Source organism: Asterias rubens, chromosome 20 (assembly GCF_902459465.1).
Source record: "Asterias rubens chromosome 20, eAstRub1.3, whole genome shotgun sequence".
Taxonomy (NCBI): Eukaryota; Metazoa; Echinodermata; class Asteroidea; order Forcipulatida; family Asteriidae; genus Asterias; species Asterias rubens.
Window position 1 is genome coordinate 7477553 of NC_047081.1, and position 15659 is coordinate 7493211.

General features: G+C 38.9%; 1 protein-coding gene across 1 annotated transcript; it reads right to left on the minus strand.

Moving 5' to 3' along the window:
* Positions 1-2754: 2754 nt before the first annotated feature.
* Positions 2755-12896, minus strand: LOC117303622 (glyoxal reductase-like). The gene is made up of 8 exons (XM_033787837.1): positions 12634-12896; positions 11619-11867; positions 10659-10757; positions 9480-9571; positions 8746-8817; positions 7139-7249; positions 5831-5890; positions 2755-4533 (listed from the first exon to the last, which is right to left on the minus strand). The coding sequence occupies exons 1-8, from the start codon at positions 12692-12694 to the stop codon at positions 4417-4419; spliced, it is 861 nt and encodes a 286-aa protein (XP_033643728.1). The 5' UTR covers positions 12695-12896; the 3' UTR covers positions 2755-4416.
* Positions 12897-15659: the final 2763 nt, after the last annotated feature.

A 15659-nucleotide genomic window follows, 5' to 3' on the forward strand; every position in this document is an offset into this window, starting at 1 on the left:
ATTTTCCTAAACAGTCTTCTAGTAGATTCTCACAATTTCTCACTATTTCTTGAAAATACACATCCCGTCTAAAAAAAAAACTCACCAGCTGGCGCGCAGCCACGAGATTGGGAGGTCAATGCACTGTTTGAGAATACACTGTGTGTGTGATTGTATTGTATATTGTAACAAAAGTTTTAAGGCTGTGTGCGACCAAGATTAAAGTGTGCACAGATGTCTACATCAGGCAATACACAGATAAGCGAAATATCTATACACTCAGAAAAATATTAACACAAGTTGTGTACAAAAAAACAACCTGCTAACAGTTACGTAAACTTTTACCAGTTGGTTGCAGGGTAAAACTTACACAACAAAGACTTACCAACTTACTTCGTTTATTTACAAACTCTTCTATATCTTATTTCCACCATGCAAAGTTTTAAATCCTACTCGTTTATTTACCTAAATTGTAAGTACATGTAAACGCTAGATATGTAAAATATTACACATTGATTGTGTAAACCTTACACTTTTATTCCATGTAAAACTATTCCGCGTTACCCTTTTTATGGGTAAACACTTTTATTTACCTTATAGCTGTGTAATTATTATTATTTTACCGTTTGTTTAGGTGAAATGTTTAGTGGATTGTGTGTAGTCGTACAAAATTACATATTTTTACCGTTGTACCCTTTTCCCGTCTGAACGTTTGAGTATGTTCTAGTAGTGATCATTCGTTTTACACGTTCAAAGCACCGTAGCACGTCCAGATCTTGCCAATGCCCAATCGCAAGCTGGATACTGAAGGCTCCACCTTACTCGGACCGTTGTCTTTGTTAAACGCTATACATATTCATGTTATTCAATAGAGCCGGAGAGCTGGAGGCCAGGAAAATACTCTTATTGTCTGCTCCTTGTAAAGCGTGCAGGTTGAGGACAATCACTCACAAGACAGTGTAGTGTTAGCATTCACTATAGAGGAAAGATTTACTAAGCAAGCAGGGTGTGTAAAAAAAACATGCAACAATCGCCTACAAAAGTATAATACCACTACGATGTATTTGTGAGCCCAGTACAACATGTGCACGTCCCTTTGGTTGGGCAGTTGGAGTCTAACAATAAAACAGGCTTCTTGTACAAACCTCAGTATCAGCTAGCTTTTACACTTTATTTAAATTTAGCGATCCAAAGTGCGCACTCAAAGTTCACCTCGTAGGAAAGTTTACTTTTGAGTTGTCACCTGCCAACCTTCTTTTTTTCAAAAGAGCTTTGTTAGGTTATCATTTCTTTGTTTAATGCCATATAAATGTATTGCTTTAATGTTAGTATATTATTATTGTTTTTATTAATATAGGTTTTCTCGGTCAATTTCGGAAAATGAGCAGCCTATTTAACAGACTAGTCAAAATGTACTTTTACGTCATTCGGTTTAAATCCATTGGGACCTTTTGGTACAGAAACAAAAAGTTCACAGATTTACAAATAATTTACAGGGTCTACAGAAGGTAATGGTGAAAGACTTCTCTTGAAATATTAGTCCATGAAATGCTTTACTTTTTGAGAAAACGGTAAAACAATATAAATTCTCGTTAGCGAGAATTACGGATTTGTTATACACACATGTCATGACACGGCGAAACGCGCGAAAACAGGAGTGGGTTTTCCCGTTATTTTCTCCCGACTCCGATGTCCGATTGAGCCTAAATTTCTACAGGATTGTTATTTTATATATAAGTTGTGATACAAGAAGTGTGGGACTTGGACAATACTGTTTACCGAAAGTGTATAACGGCTTTAAGAAATTAATCATTCAATTAAACAACTCATCGAAGGTGCACTTAAATTCGCAGGAATTTTTCTTTTCTTTTGGGGCGTGCATTTAGTCATTCAATTTAATTTTGGGGCAGTCAATAATGGAATTGGTGCAATCTTAAAAACGCTTGGTTATCTTGTTGTTTACTAATAATTGTTAAATGTGTGCGGTTCATTAGTTGGCACTTTTGAACTATGTATGCCAAGATGTCTTGCACGCCAACAGATTGATACTTATTAAATATTTACAAAAACAAAACAAAATCGAGAAAAACATTACAAAAAAAACCACATTCAAACACACTCAATTACCAAGTATTGCTCAGTCAACCATTAAAGCTCTTCCGAAAAAGTAAGGAAGACAACAATTCTTATGGGCCCCAGGTACAGACTACTGGAAACATAAAACAAGAAAATAAGGTTCGCTTGATTTAAAAGCGAAGGTACGAAACAGTTGCCCTTTAAAACAGTTTATCTGTTTATCGTATTTCTTTAGTCGTATACTTGGTTGAATCCTCGTTTAGCGAAATTGATTGCCTCTTTACGAGATTGAAAATTATTAAATCAGCAAAATCTTTAGTCGAACTTCAATGCCTCAAAACGAAGTTATTATTATTATTATTATTATTATTATAGGTATTTTCGGTCAATCGGAAAATGAGCAGCCAATTTAACCACCAGCCTATTCTATTTCGCGCGTAATCGAATGCCTCTGAAAAGGGTAATTCGATTTCATTTTAAGACTAGTCAAATGTACTTTTACGTCATTCAATTTAACAAGATAATCAATCGTGCGTTAAGGCATTCAATTTCATTTTTGGGCAGTCAATTCTGGACTTTGTGCATTCTTAAAAACGCTTGGTTTACTTGTGTTTCCTTACGAATGTTAAAGGCTGTTCGTTATTTTGGCACTCTTGAACATAATTATGCCAATATGTCTGGCACGTCAACAGATTGATGGTTGGCGAAAATTTACCCACAAAAACCTTTAAAAAAAAAAAAAAAAAAAACATTCAAACACATTCAAATCGGGTCTTGCTCAGTTAACCATTAAATCTCTCCCGAAAAAAAAATAAAGAAGGAAAAAAAAGCTTATGGGGCCCCAGGTAAAGTCTACTGGAAACATAACAATAAACAAATCAGGTTCGCTTAATTTAAAAGGGAAGGTACGAAACAGTTGCCTTTAACTTTACAGTTTATCTGTTTATTCGTAACTCTTTAGTCGTAGACTTATTTCAATCCTCGTTTAGCGAAATTGATTGCCTCTTTACGAAATTGAAAATGATCAAATCAGCAAATCTCTAGTCGAATCAGCTTTGCTAAATTGAATGATGATTGTGTGTCATAAAAAAAGAATGAGTGTGCTAGGAATTTGAATGCCTCCAAACGAAAAATTGGCTGCTCATTTTCCGAAATTGACCGAGAAAAACCTATATTATTATTATTAATATTACTATGTTCACTTACGACTTTGATTGTGGCATGTTTATAAGCAGGCATACTCAGATAAAATTGTATGTTTTTAAAAAATAAATATCGAACTACTGCATGTATTTCATATTGCAAGTTGCAGTTTCTGTTCATGAGTTATTGAAACTGGTTAATGCCCTGGGGCGGTATTCACGAAACTTAACTTAGTGGAGTACGTAAGTTTTCACTGAAGTCTAAAGCACACACCCTGCTAACTTAAGTGGGGCGCTTAAGTAGCTAATCACAAAACATCTAAGTACCCCACTTATCTTAGTACCCCACTTAAGTCTAAAAAAGTTAAGTTGTTGAGATCAAGTTAGTGCACATGCGCACAAAACATACGTCATCAATGGTTACTCTGATGATTCAGAGGCAATCAATTATCATTACCCCCAGACGAGAATAGTTGAATACTTTTTCGCAGAGGTTTGCAGCTATCTTGACACTATTTACACGGGACAAGTAAAACTAATTACAACGTTCTGCGGCATGGGTACCAAGTCGGCATCCGTGTTAAATAAGGGAATCAATAAGTAGTGAAGAGGTTTTCAAGTAGTGGTTTAATCCCAACGAGGCCTGGTTCTTGATAATTTTACCGAGACGAAATGCCTCACTGCACAAATACTCAATAACGGTTCAAGAGACCAATGGCGGAATTCCCTTTCAGTGTACAATTTGCCTTGTGATATTTTGCCTTCTTTGTCATCACGCTCCATCAGTATGAATTATAAACCAAAACATCCAAGAACAGCACATTGAGTCCCATTGACCCAGTGACCAGTGACCTTTAACCCGTTAAATACGCTTGCCGTAAGCAAATAATTCCCTGCTTTCGTAAACGCCGATTCCTTGCTTACGGTATAAGCAGAGCCATGAAATCCGGCCCAGCCCTCTGCAGTAGGTAAATCACAAATATCAAGAGGACATGACGTCAAAGCATTGTCATTTTTACTTGCGCCGGCAATGGCAGAAGTGTTTTTATTTTTACAAAACATTGTGGGTGGGGCAAGGTTTTTAAATCGATAATTAAGAAAAAAAAACAAGTTTACTCATATCAAAATCACACTAAAATGGTTGACAAACACACTATCAACAAGTGGAAATAGCATTTCCCGTAAAAAAAAATAAAAACAATTCCGCTCAAGTAGCTGTTTAAAGTGCCAGCTGATCGAACCGCACCCTGCTTGGATCTGAAACACGTTGACCATCTGTCACGTGTATCTGATTCAGAGTTACCATATCCTCATCCGATAGCGTGAAGTCAAACACCTGTAAAAGACATCAATAACTTGTTTATTTTTACTTTTTCCTAAAGTGACATAAAGGCAGTGGACACTATTGGTAATTGTCAAAGACTAGTCTTCACAGTTGGTGTATCTCAACATATGCATACAATAACAAACCTGTGAAAATTTGAGCTCAATCGGTCATCGAAGTTGCGAGATAATTATGAAAGAAAAATAACCCTTGTCACACGAAGTTGTGTGCGTTTAGATGGTTGAATTCGAGACCTGAAGTTCTAAATCTGAGGTCTCGAAATCAAATTCGTGGACGATTACTTCTTTCTCGAAAACTATGGCACTTCAGAGGGAGCAGTTTCTCACAAAGTTTATACCACCAACCTCTCCCCATTACTTGTCACCAAGAAAGGTTTTATGCTAATAATTATTTTGAGTAATTACCACTGCCTTTAAATACGACTGAAATGTCCCTGCTGATAGATAAACGGTAAAAATGAAGGTCCACAGAAGAGAAGCACATGACGGCAGTCTTTGTTTTTCTACACAACAGATGAACCAACCATTGGAACATCCCTTTGACCATACCCTCGTGTGAACAACACTATGTGACCTTGTACATTCAATGTTAGGTGATGGCAGGCAAGATAGCACACTGGTTTTATAATTGAGTTGACGCGGAAAGTACGAAATAGCCACACAAAACACAAAAATAAAAACAGTACTATACCGTAGAGAAAGGTCAACAGACTGTTGTCCTTTCTCCATGATTATACCTACAGATAAATGCCTGATCGGAATGCAAAAATGTAAATCACTTGTAAACAAAAAAAAAGTAAAAAAGGGGGGGGGGGGTCTATAGGGCATTATCCGATTCGGTTAAGACATTCCCCACCACCCCCTTCGATGTTTCTTAAACAACACACTACAATAGTATCGCATGCCTTCTGAAGTACTAATTTACAATAATGTTTGACCGTCTGGAGGCGCTTTCATTCGGGACTGCATATGAGGGCAGCAGTCCTGTTTCATCTAACCTTACTTGCCATGTTTGTAAATTCCTTGCATTAATTACGTAATACATCAACGTATAAATAATATAAAACATTTTTTACTTGTTTTGCAGCACGTTTACAGATTTGTTATTTCATGCATATGTTGAGATACATCAAGTGAGAAGACTGGTCCTTGACAATGACCAATAGTGTCCACTGTCTTTAAACATTTATCAACATATCGGGTCAATCCTTTTAAGCATGCGGCACAAAACTACTGGAAATAAATTGAATGACTGTAAGTTTAACTAATTTGTAAAAAAATAAACATACCTTGCTGTTTTCTTCGACTCGGCTACATTTTGTGGATTTAGGTATCACTGCGAGGCCGTGCTAGAAAATAAAGACAATTTGAAACGTTATTTGAAACATCATCTTTGGTCTAAAGTCCAGAACACTTCTCGTTCGTTTGCATTATTATGCGTTAATATAATTAGCTTTATATCAACAGAGGGCGCTCATGTTCTAAGGAATACAAAACAAAATCAAAAGTGTTCAGGATCAGTCAAACACATGAAAAAATTGCTAAAATTTGAACCGCTGTTAAACACCTTCTTGTCCGCGTTACGGCACCGTAAAGCAAGCGCTTTGCAAGCGTATTGAAAGCGCTTTATTGTACGGACCGTAAGCTGAATCCCGCGCTATGCAGCGCCATTGTCCTTTTTGAGATGGACACTGTCAAATTAACACTTTGCTTCGGGTGCATACAGACAAATTTACGCAAACCTAACAGTAACATAATATTAATTCCACATCTCTCGTGTGTGACAATCGTCAGTTAGAATAAAGCCACGCCTGCAATCGTGGATCCTCCTTTGTTCAAGTAGTTGAGTTGAAAGCAACCGTTACGTGGACCACAATGGTTGTCTGTGTGATATCAACCTGTTGTCCATTTTGAATCCTACCCATTGATAATGGTGCAGCATTGGCTATAACCATCGATTAACCAGTGGACGCTCTCCTCCGCTGAGTGCACTACGACATACCAGGGTTACATATCAAGTCACTAGCTTAGCCCATTATTTGCCAGTACATGTACATGTACCACATTTTTGGAATTATTCGCTCACTTTTGGGGAATGCCATTGCTTTGTACACAGAATAGCACAGGTATGCAAACCAGCAAACACAAATACTGAAAACACTACCATTGTACCACACGTGCAATACGTAAGATAACAATAAAGGTTAAAGGTATAAGACAAGAGTGGTGGAGCTGACAAAATATTTGCAGAGTGTTCACGTTTTTGTGATCAACTAAATCCACAAAACAACAAACTTGTAAAAACTGTTCTTTAGCTGGTTTCGCAAGACAGGAGAATAAGTGACAAACCATGCACAGGATCGAGTCTGGTAACACACTGTCCTTATGGGTAGGTGTGTTAAAACCGAAACCGGCTGGTTTTTTGGTAAGGCTCGCAGAAACAGTTTATTCGAATGTTACTACACTTTAAAGGGAAATATTTCAGAGGAAACGGGTTTTGTTATGCACTTTATCATCAGTCAACTTTCAGACTAAAATTAAACAGAATTTTCTTTGATAATTAATTATTAATACATTTAACATTGCCAGGTTCTTACCTGTATAACCCAACGACTCGCAATCTGACTGCACTTCCTGCTTAATTTGTCCGCTATATTGACAATCACGTGATGAGCCATGACCTTTCCTTTAGCCAATGGGCAGTGTGCCTGCAAAATAGAAACAGGAAGCGAAACTAATTGATGTTATGACAAAGTTCACAATCCCATTGTTTATTGACCTTCTTACAGGCTAACCAAAAATGACGTTATTTTAGTGGGCGCCCACGTCTAGAAGTCAAAGAGTGGTTGTTCATTGGCCAAGCCTATGTGCCGCGCGTACAAATCTGTGCAGTGTTATTGTCGGTATACATATAATAGGGACTTTTCGTTTCGACGACGGATGGTTCTGCGACGGTTGTTCAGCTTAACGTTGTCGTTTTCAGCACAACGAAGATTCATCCCAAGTACTGTCGCAGAAATTGAGGGACGACCGTCCTCAAAGCCGACGCATGCGCAGATGACGCCAAATGTCATCTTTACCGTCGCAGAACCATCCGTCGTCGAAAACGAAAAGTCCCTAATATGCCGGCAAGGAAACCGATGTTTTCTAAAGGCCATGCCTCATAAGGTAATTAAAGGCAGTGGACACAATTGGTAATTACTCAAAATAATTATTGGCATAAAACCTTTCTTGGTGACGAGTAATGGGGAGAGGTTGATGGTACAAAACATTGCGAGAAACGGCTCCCTCTGAAGTGCCATAGTTTTTGAGAAAGAAGTAGTTTTCCACCAATTTGATTTCGAGACCTCAGATTTAGAACTTGAGGTCTCGAAATCAACCATCTAAACGCACACAACTTCGTGTGACAAGGGTTATTTTTCTTTCATTATTATCTCGCAACTTTGATGACCGATTGTGCTCAAATTTTCACAGGTTTGTTATTTTATGCGTATGTTGAGATACACCAACTGTGAAGGCTAGGCGTTGACAATTACCAGTAGTGTCCACTGTATTTAACAGACATTTCTTTCCAAGCAACCCCACCAAAGTATTCAACTCAAAATGTAATTCTCAGATTATTTTCTTCAAGACGGTAATTAAGACACTATGAAAAATTTCTGAAGAGTTCCGTTTGCATGCTACTTGGACTTTATTTATTTGGTTTGGCAGACTTCAGGGAGTCAATAATATAATGCTTATTCGTTCCACCACTGTGGAGTGGATTTCTAAATTCGGAAGACTATACCCTGTTCTGAAAAGAACATAGACAATTAGGTAGTCTCTCTAACACCAAAATGTACTCAGATATGGTTTATTTTGTTAAATTTGCATCGGGGAAAAATAATAATAATCATAATTGGTTTTACCCATAAAAAAACACCGATGTGGTTTAGCAATGTTTACTCAGCATACATGAATTAGTATGTTACATTTGCGTCGGGGAAAAAGAATAATCATTTTTGGTGTTACCCTTAAACACCGACGTGGTTTAGCAATGTTTACTAAGCACCTCTCCGAGGTATGTGAACAACAATCACAGGCATAATTACTCGAGTAATAGATAATTGTTATAGCGCAATTGAATACCTTGAACTCGCCGCGCAATGCCTCCACTATAAAGAATGACTATGATACGATGGGTACATAATTTATTGTGTCTTACCACAATCTGCATCCCGAGTCCTTGACAATAATCGATCAGCTCTCTAGGATAGCAGAACACATGGACCTCGATCTAAAAGTGACCAAAACATTATTTAAAAAAAAGTTACCACAACATTTATAAACAGTTTTGAACTGTTTTCTTCATGACGCTAGCTGCCAGCAGACTTACCAGGAAATGGTGTTTTCTCTTAATTAATTTGCACATGCAAGAAGTACAAAAGTTGACAATGGAAATTTACCTGGTCTGCCTGTTGCAGAAACTAGCATTGCGGAATCTCATATGGGGACCCGGTTCTCAGCAGTCGACTAATTCAATGGCACTTCTCTTCCTAGTTCATTCATAATATTGTGAAGTCTGTTGACGCATATGTCGTTCAAAACTGTTTATAAACACTCGTGGTGCTCAAACGGGCATCACCCTTTTCAACGGATATTATTTCGTAAAGCGTAATTCAAAATATAATTCAGTAACTTGGGAGGCTGGTCTTGCTTTAGAGCACAGTGTACCTGACTTGTGAAGAACTATCCTGCAAGGTGTCAATGGGAGACTTTTGGGACGCTTGGTGGCAGCAGACTTACCAGGTAAAATCATATAGAGTTATGTATAACTCTATGGTAAAATCCATTGTTCTCGGTCATGTGCGCATGCTCAGAACTACCTACACAATGGAAATTTACTTGGTAAGTCTGCTGCCACCTAGCGCCCCAAAGTCTCCCATTGATGTAACCTACCTGATTGACCATGGGAATGACCGTCCACGTTTCCTTCAAGTTTTCAATGTCCGAGATCTCAAAGTTACTCACTCCAATGGATTTGCAAAGACCTGGGGAAAAGAACATTTCAAAAGACACTCTCAGCATAACCCTGGCTCATAACTTACTTCACTTTCTCTGTCCGTAAATCGCTGTTAACCCCGAGGTTCAATTGTGTGAGCTACAGTAATGTTATGTTTCAAAGTCAGACTTTGAAACGCTATAGGTTGCAGCAGATCGAATTATCAGGTAATAATTATTAACATTGTTCACCTTGGTATGAGTATGCGCATATTATTGACATTTTGATGATTATTGTTTACAGCAACCATCTATAAAAACATTACTTATGATTCTACACCCCTATATTGCGTAAACGGTGAGCCGGTGTGTCCCTTTATAATTTATATTGCATACAATCTTAAACAGTTAAGGCATCTTAGCCGTACCAGGCAGAGTGTCCGATTCACGTATGAATTTACGTAAAAGCGTTACCATAATTAAGCTATAAAAGGTGTAACCAGGAAAATTTCCTCCGGTCGCATCGAAAATGGCCAGTTTAATTGCAAGTTCAACAGCAATATTCTGATGGACTCCTCTTAAGATTAAACACATCAACACTCTTTTTCATCCCGTCGTTTTTTTTTCAGTAGCCTCTCTGTGACTATGTGAGTACGGGCATCTTCTTAAACAAAACTTGTTTTTAAGACACATTCATAAATACCTAAAACAGCTTATCCATTCTGATTGGTCGAGAGTTCATCACGTGGGGGTGTTTAAACGGATGATAGTGTTTAAACATTGGCGTGACACGTGAGCTTTTACTTGTGCTTATCAGACAGTTTCTTCATTCCTATTGGTCAAGAGCAACGGCTGGAACACCTGACATCACGCGATACGCGCGACGCACACGCCAATCTCCATAATGAGTTTTTACAGAGGGCCTTTCCATTTTCAACGCTAATTAGTCGTATGCGACATGATTTTGACTAACTTGCATCAAAATCATTTCCCTTATGACTAATTAGCGTTGTTTTGACTAATATATTTTTACAGTGTAGTGCAATTTTTTATTTTTTTTTAGTGATTTAACAAATAAATCTGAGTTTTTAGTAGAAAGAGGGCCCGATTAGCTAAAAAAAAAAATGAACTAGCTACCTTGTGCGTACAGTTCTTCCAGTGCCCTCCAAGATTCACTGATTAGTTTCTTGTCGCTGGTTCCATCAGGCGACTTCGGAAAGTGAAGTAAGTAAAGGTCTGAATTTTTTTAGTAAGACAAAAATTATGATTGTCATTCTCAAAACAGTTCCCTGCAAACTTCGTAAAAGGGACAGTTTATCTACTATTTTATTAAATAAAGACACCATAACAGGTAGTTTAACGAGCAGTTTATATAATGGTCAAACTAATACTGATTAATGGGATTGAAATACACGTCAAAGGTCACTTGTGAAAAGGTTCAGCTGAACGCAGTGTTAAGTTGTTGAGAAAACAAAAAGCTGTCACTAGGACTACATTTGCACAAAAAGACAAATCCGTCCCCGTTAAGTGAGATGCCATCAGGGAGTACCAACCAACCGCAGTGTTGGTGGCAGTGTTGGTGCAAATGGACACCAACCCCGGTTATTGCATGAATTATTTAGTATCAAACGCTAGTATCAAAACCATTCGAATTGACTTTTTTCTTCTTCTTCAAAACAGTTTATGCAATCAACAGTTCCAATACTTTTCAACAAAGTAATTTTGTAATTAATGGTGAATAATTATTGTTGGATTATTAACCAATGTATGACTCCATATTCAGGGTCTAGGTACGTTACAATGATTATACAAGCTATATTAAAGCACACGCAGTAAGGGTATGACTTAGAATGTGGCGGGGTCCAAATGCAACATTTTATAACTACACGGTTGTATACTATAAACAGCTCTCAACAGACAGTGGACACTACTGGGTAATAATTATTAGCATATGTTCAGATGCACCAACTGTGAAGACTAGTCTTTGACAATTACCAATATAGTGTCCACTGCCTTTAACAACTAAGTTTTGATGCTCACTTTGAGCAATTTACAATAGTGTCCAGTGCTTTCCAAAAACATTGTAAATGTACTCACCAAAATAATCCACTTGAGTTTGTTGTAGAGACTCTCGGAAGGCTGTCTTCGTGCTCTCGTAACCGTAATCGGACGGCCATGCCTTACTGGTGATAAACAGCTCCTCCCGCGCCACTCCACTTTCCAGAATAGCCTTAGCCACTAGGTGTTCGTTGTGGTACTTCCTAGCCGTGTCGATATGTCTGACATTGCAATGTTTCAGCGCGTGGACCATTGCCTCGTGACTGTAGCCACCAATAAATGACGTTCCTATGAGATATTGAAACCATTGCAATAGTGATGTTGGAATTATTTGTTCTGTATAGGCCTCTCTTAATACTTATGTATGACTTCATAAATTGTACCAAAAATGAGGCTATGGGCGCTCGTTCCCCATCACTTGCAGTGCCTGCGCCCATCGCCTCGTTTTGAGTTAGCATTGTGACGTGCAAGTACATGCAAGTCCTAGTCGTGAGTTTGTACGTTTCGAAAAAAAAATTGTTTTCTTGCATTTTTCCGGTAATGTCGACCACCGTGTATTGCTGCTGGTTGCAGCAAACCAACTAAAGATGGAGTCACTTTGCAAAGTGGTCCGGTCCGACGTTTTTTCCAGCGCTGTGCCCTTTCGGTAAACAGTGTTGTCCAAGGCCCACACTTTGTGTACCACAACTTTTATATCAAAAAAACAAACCTGTGAAAATTTAGGCTCAATCGGTCATCGGAGTCGGGAGAAAACAACGGAAAAACCCACCCTTGTTTCCGCACGTTTCAAATAAATCCGTAATTCTCGTTAATGAGAATTTATATTGTTTTGCTGTTTTCTCAAAAAGTAAAGCATTTCATGGAATATTTCAAGAGAAGTCTTTCACCATTGCCTTCTGTAAACCCTGTAAGTTATTTGTAAATCTGTGAACTTTTTTTTTTTTTTTTTCTGAACCGAAAGGGTCCAATGGCTTTAAACCACTAGTTTAAAACCTCTTCTCCAATGGCAATATCAAACTTATGTTTTAATTGATAGTAATAATAGTATGCTTACCAATTCCCAACGTTGGTATTCTGACGCCATTCCACAGTGTCAAACAGTCAATGGTTTCCATATTGGGTTGCAACGTTCTCACACGAAAATTACAGACACACAACAACAACCTTGTAGGACAACTTCTCCTGTTGAAGTACAAGCTTACAAACTTATTTGTGGTAGACACAGAACTGTGTGCGTCTGTTTATGGTGCACAATGTGGACACATACTAGTCTTGGTTCCAAGACCACACTGGTGTTGCGCGGTCACACACAACCAACGTTCCGATTATGCACTGCAACAACTGTACACGCTTGTAATGAACGAACGCTAGCATAATCGTGCATAATCGGAACGTTGGTTGTGTGTGACCGCGCGAGACACATACATAAATACACACCCGCCAATTATTGCTCAGTATAGAAAGTTTGATGACCTTTAGATCCCTAGCTCCGAAAATACGAAAATCCTCGATTCAGCGATCATATGCGATGTGCGTGTGCGTGTGAACTCAACAGGAAATACCAGTGGCATTTCCACGCATAACCAGAGTTATAATATGCCACGCATGTCTAAACACAAATTAAACACCTCTATCCTTGGGCAGCAACCCTTGTTGTTGCCCAAGGATAGAGGTGGTCAATTGGTACACCGTACCATCGCCCTGAACTTTTGTTAATTGGTTGTTCGTTGTCGTCACTAGTTTGTGATTCCAGTGGTTCTTGTTTCGTCGTCTCTGTTTGTCAGTTTGTTTGTCTGCCTAAAGGTTGTTTTTTTTGAGAAAGAAGTAATTTGTATGGTGGCTTTAAAGGGACATCGCAAATATAGATTGACGCCAATATTGACGCCAATATTTGCGACTTTTACCCCAAGTTGCAAATATTGACGCCAATATTGACGCCAATATTCACGACTTGGCCCAAAGTCGCAAATATTGACGCCAATATTCACGCCAATATTCACGACTTGGCCCAAAGTCGCAAATATTGACGCCAATATTGACGCCAATATTCACGACATGGGCCCTATGTCGCAAATATTGACGCCAATATTGACGCCAATATTCACAACATGGGTCAAATGTCGCAAATATTGACGCCAATATTGACGGCAATATTCACGACATGGGCCCTATGTCGCAAATATTGACGGCAATATTCACGACATGGGCCCTATGTCGCAAATATTGACGCCAATATTCACGACATGGGCTACACGTCGCAAATATTTACGCCAATATTGACGCCAATATTCACGACATAGCCCAAGTCGCAAACCCACTCAGGCGTGAATTTTTTTTTAAGCAACTTGGGGAGTCTGTTTCCCACACAGTCTGGCACCCAGACCCACCGATCTCTGGCTGTACTTTCCTACGCATGGCGCGGCGCAGCACGAGTAGTCCTTGTTGTATGTGTTGCAAATCAACAATGATGGGGGGGGGGGGGGGGTGGCAGGGTAAATGAAAGTAATGATACTGGGCTTTAATAAGAAATACAATTATATTTACCCCATTTTCAGTCTCCATTTTTGTTAGTCGAACTTACATCCTGGCAGTCGTCAGTGCACGCAAATCACAATGCTGAACGATATTATTGTCAGAGCGCGCGAGCGAGATCGGGACCAGTGCGCCAGACTATTTTCTTGCCCACCCAGCTACCTAGGTTGCTAAAAAAACAATGAATATTCACGCCTGAGCGGGTTTGCGACTTGGGGCCCATGTCGTGAATATTGGCGTAAATATTTGCGACTTGGGGCCCATGTCGTGAATATTGGCGTCAATATTGGCGTAAATATTTGCGACGTGTAGCCCATGTCGTGAATATTGGCGTCAATATTAGCGACTTGGAGGCAATGTCGTGAACATTGGCGTCAATATTGGCGTCAATATTTGCAACTTGAGGCTATGTCGTAAATATTAGCGTCAATATTGGCGTCAATATTTGCGACATAGGGCCCATGTCGTGAATATTGGCGTCAATATTGGCGTAAATATTTGCGACGTGTAGCCCATGTCGTGAATATTGGCGTCAATATTTGCGACATAGGGCCCATGTCGTGAATATTGCCGTCAATATTTGCGACATAGGGCCCATGTCGTGAATATTGGCGTCAATATTGGCGTAAATATTTGCGACGTGTAGCCCATGTCGTGAATATTAGCGTCAATATTGTCGTCAATATTTGCGACATAGGGCCCATGTCGTGAATATTGTCGTGAATATTGGCGTCAATATTTGCGACTTTGGGCCAAGTCGTGAACATTGGCGTGAATATTGGCGTCAATATTTGCGACTTTGGGCCAAGTCGTGAATATTGGCGTCAATATTGGCGTCAATATTTGCAACTTGAGGTAAAAGTCGCAAATATTGGCGTCAATATTGGCGTCAATATATATTTGCGATGTCCCTTTAAAGCCACCATAGTCGCGCTCTGCTGCAGTACCACAGTACAGTGTAAGCACACACACAACGAAATGGATCTCATGAAGGAAAAACTTCTTGAGTGGAACTTCCCTCATTTAGTTGAGACGTTTGAAGGTAAGTACTATAAAAGATTTCTGTGTTGATGTTATTATCTGTAGTGATAGACTATACACGACTCGTTAGCAGCATAAAGGGACAGTTGAACGTCATGTTTTGATTGACTGACAAAACTTTTGAACAGTGACTTGAATATCACAAACACGTACATGAACAATCATGAACAATCAATGGTTCCCGTATTGTGCACGCAATAGACGTACAACATGCATCGTTGGAGACCATTGTAAACATGTACATGTGCACTGTATTAAAGGCACTATTGGTAATCACTCAAAATATTTATCATCATAAAACCTACGAGTAATGGGGAGAGGTTGATGGTATAAAACATAGTTTTCGAGAAAGAAGTAATTTTCCATGAATTTGATTTCGAGACCTCAAGTTTAGAACTTGAGGTCTCAAAATCAACCATCTAAACGCACACAACTTCGTGTGACAAGGGTGTTTTTTCTTTCATTATTATCTCCCAAGTTCGATGACCGATTGAGCTGAAATTTTCA

Bases quoted from the DNA above. Each gene is read 5' to 3' on its own strand.
- LOC117303622 (XM_033787837.1), bottom strand. From the start codon at position 12,694: ATGGAAACCATTGACTGTTTGACACTGTGGAATGGCGTCAGAATACCA. The intron at 8,818-9,479 runs GTAGGTTACATC...GGTCACTTTTAG, and splicing joins TCATTCCCATGGTCAATCAG to ATCGAGGTCCATGTGTTCTG. The intron at 7,250-8,745 runs GTAAGACACAAT...TCTATTTTGCAG, and splicing joins GACTCGGGATGCAGATTGTG to GCACACTGCCCATTGGCTAA.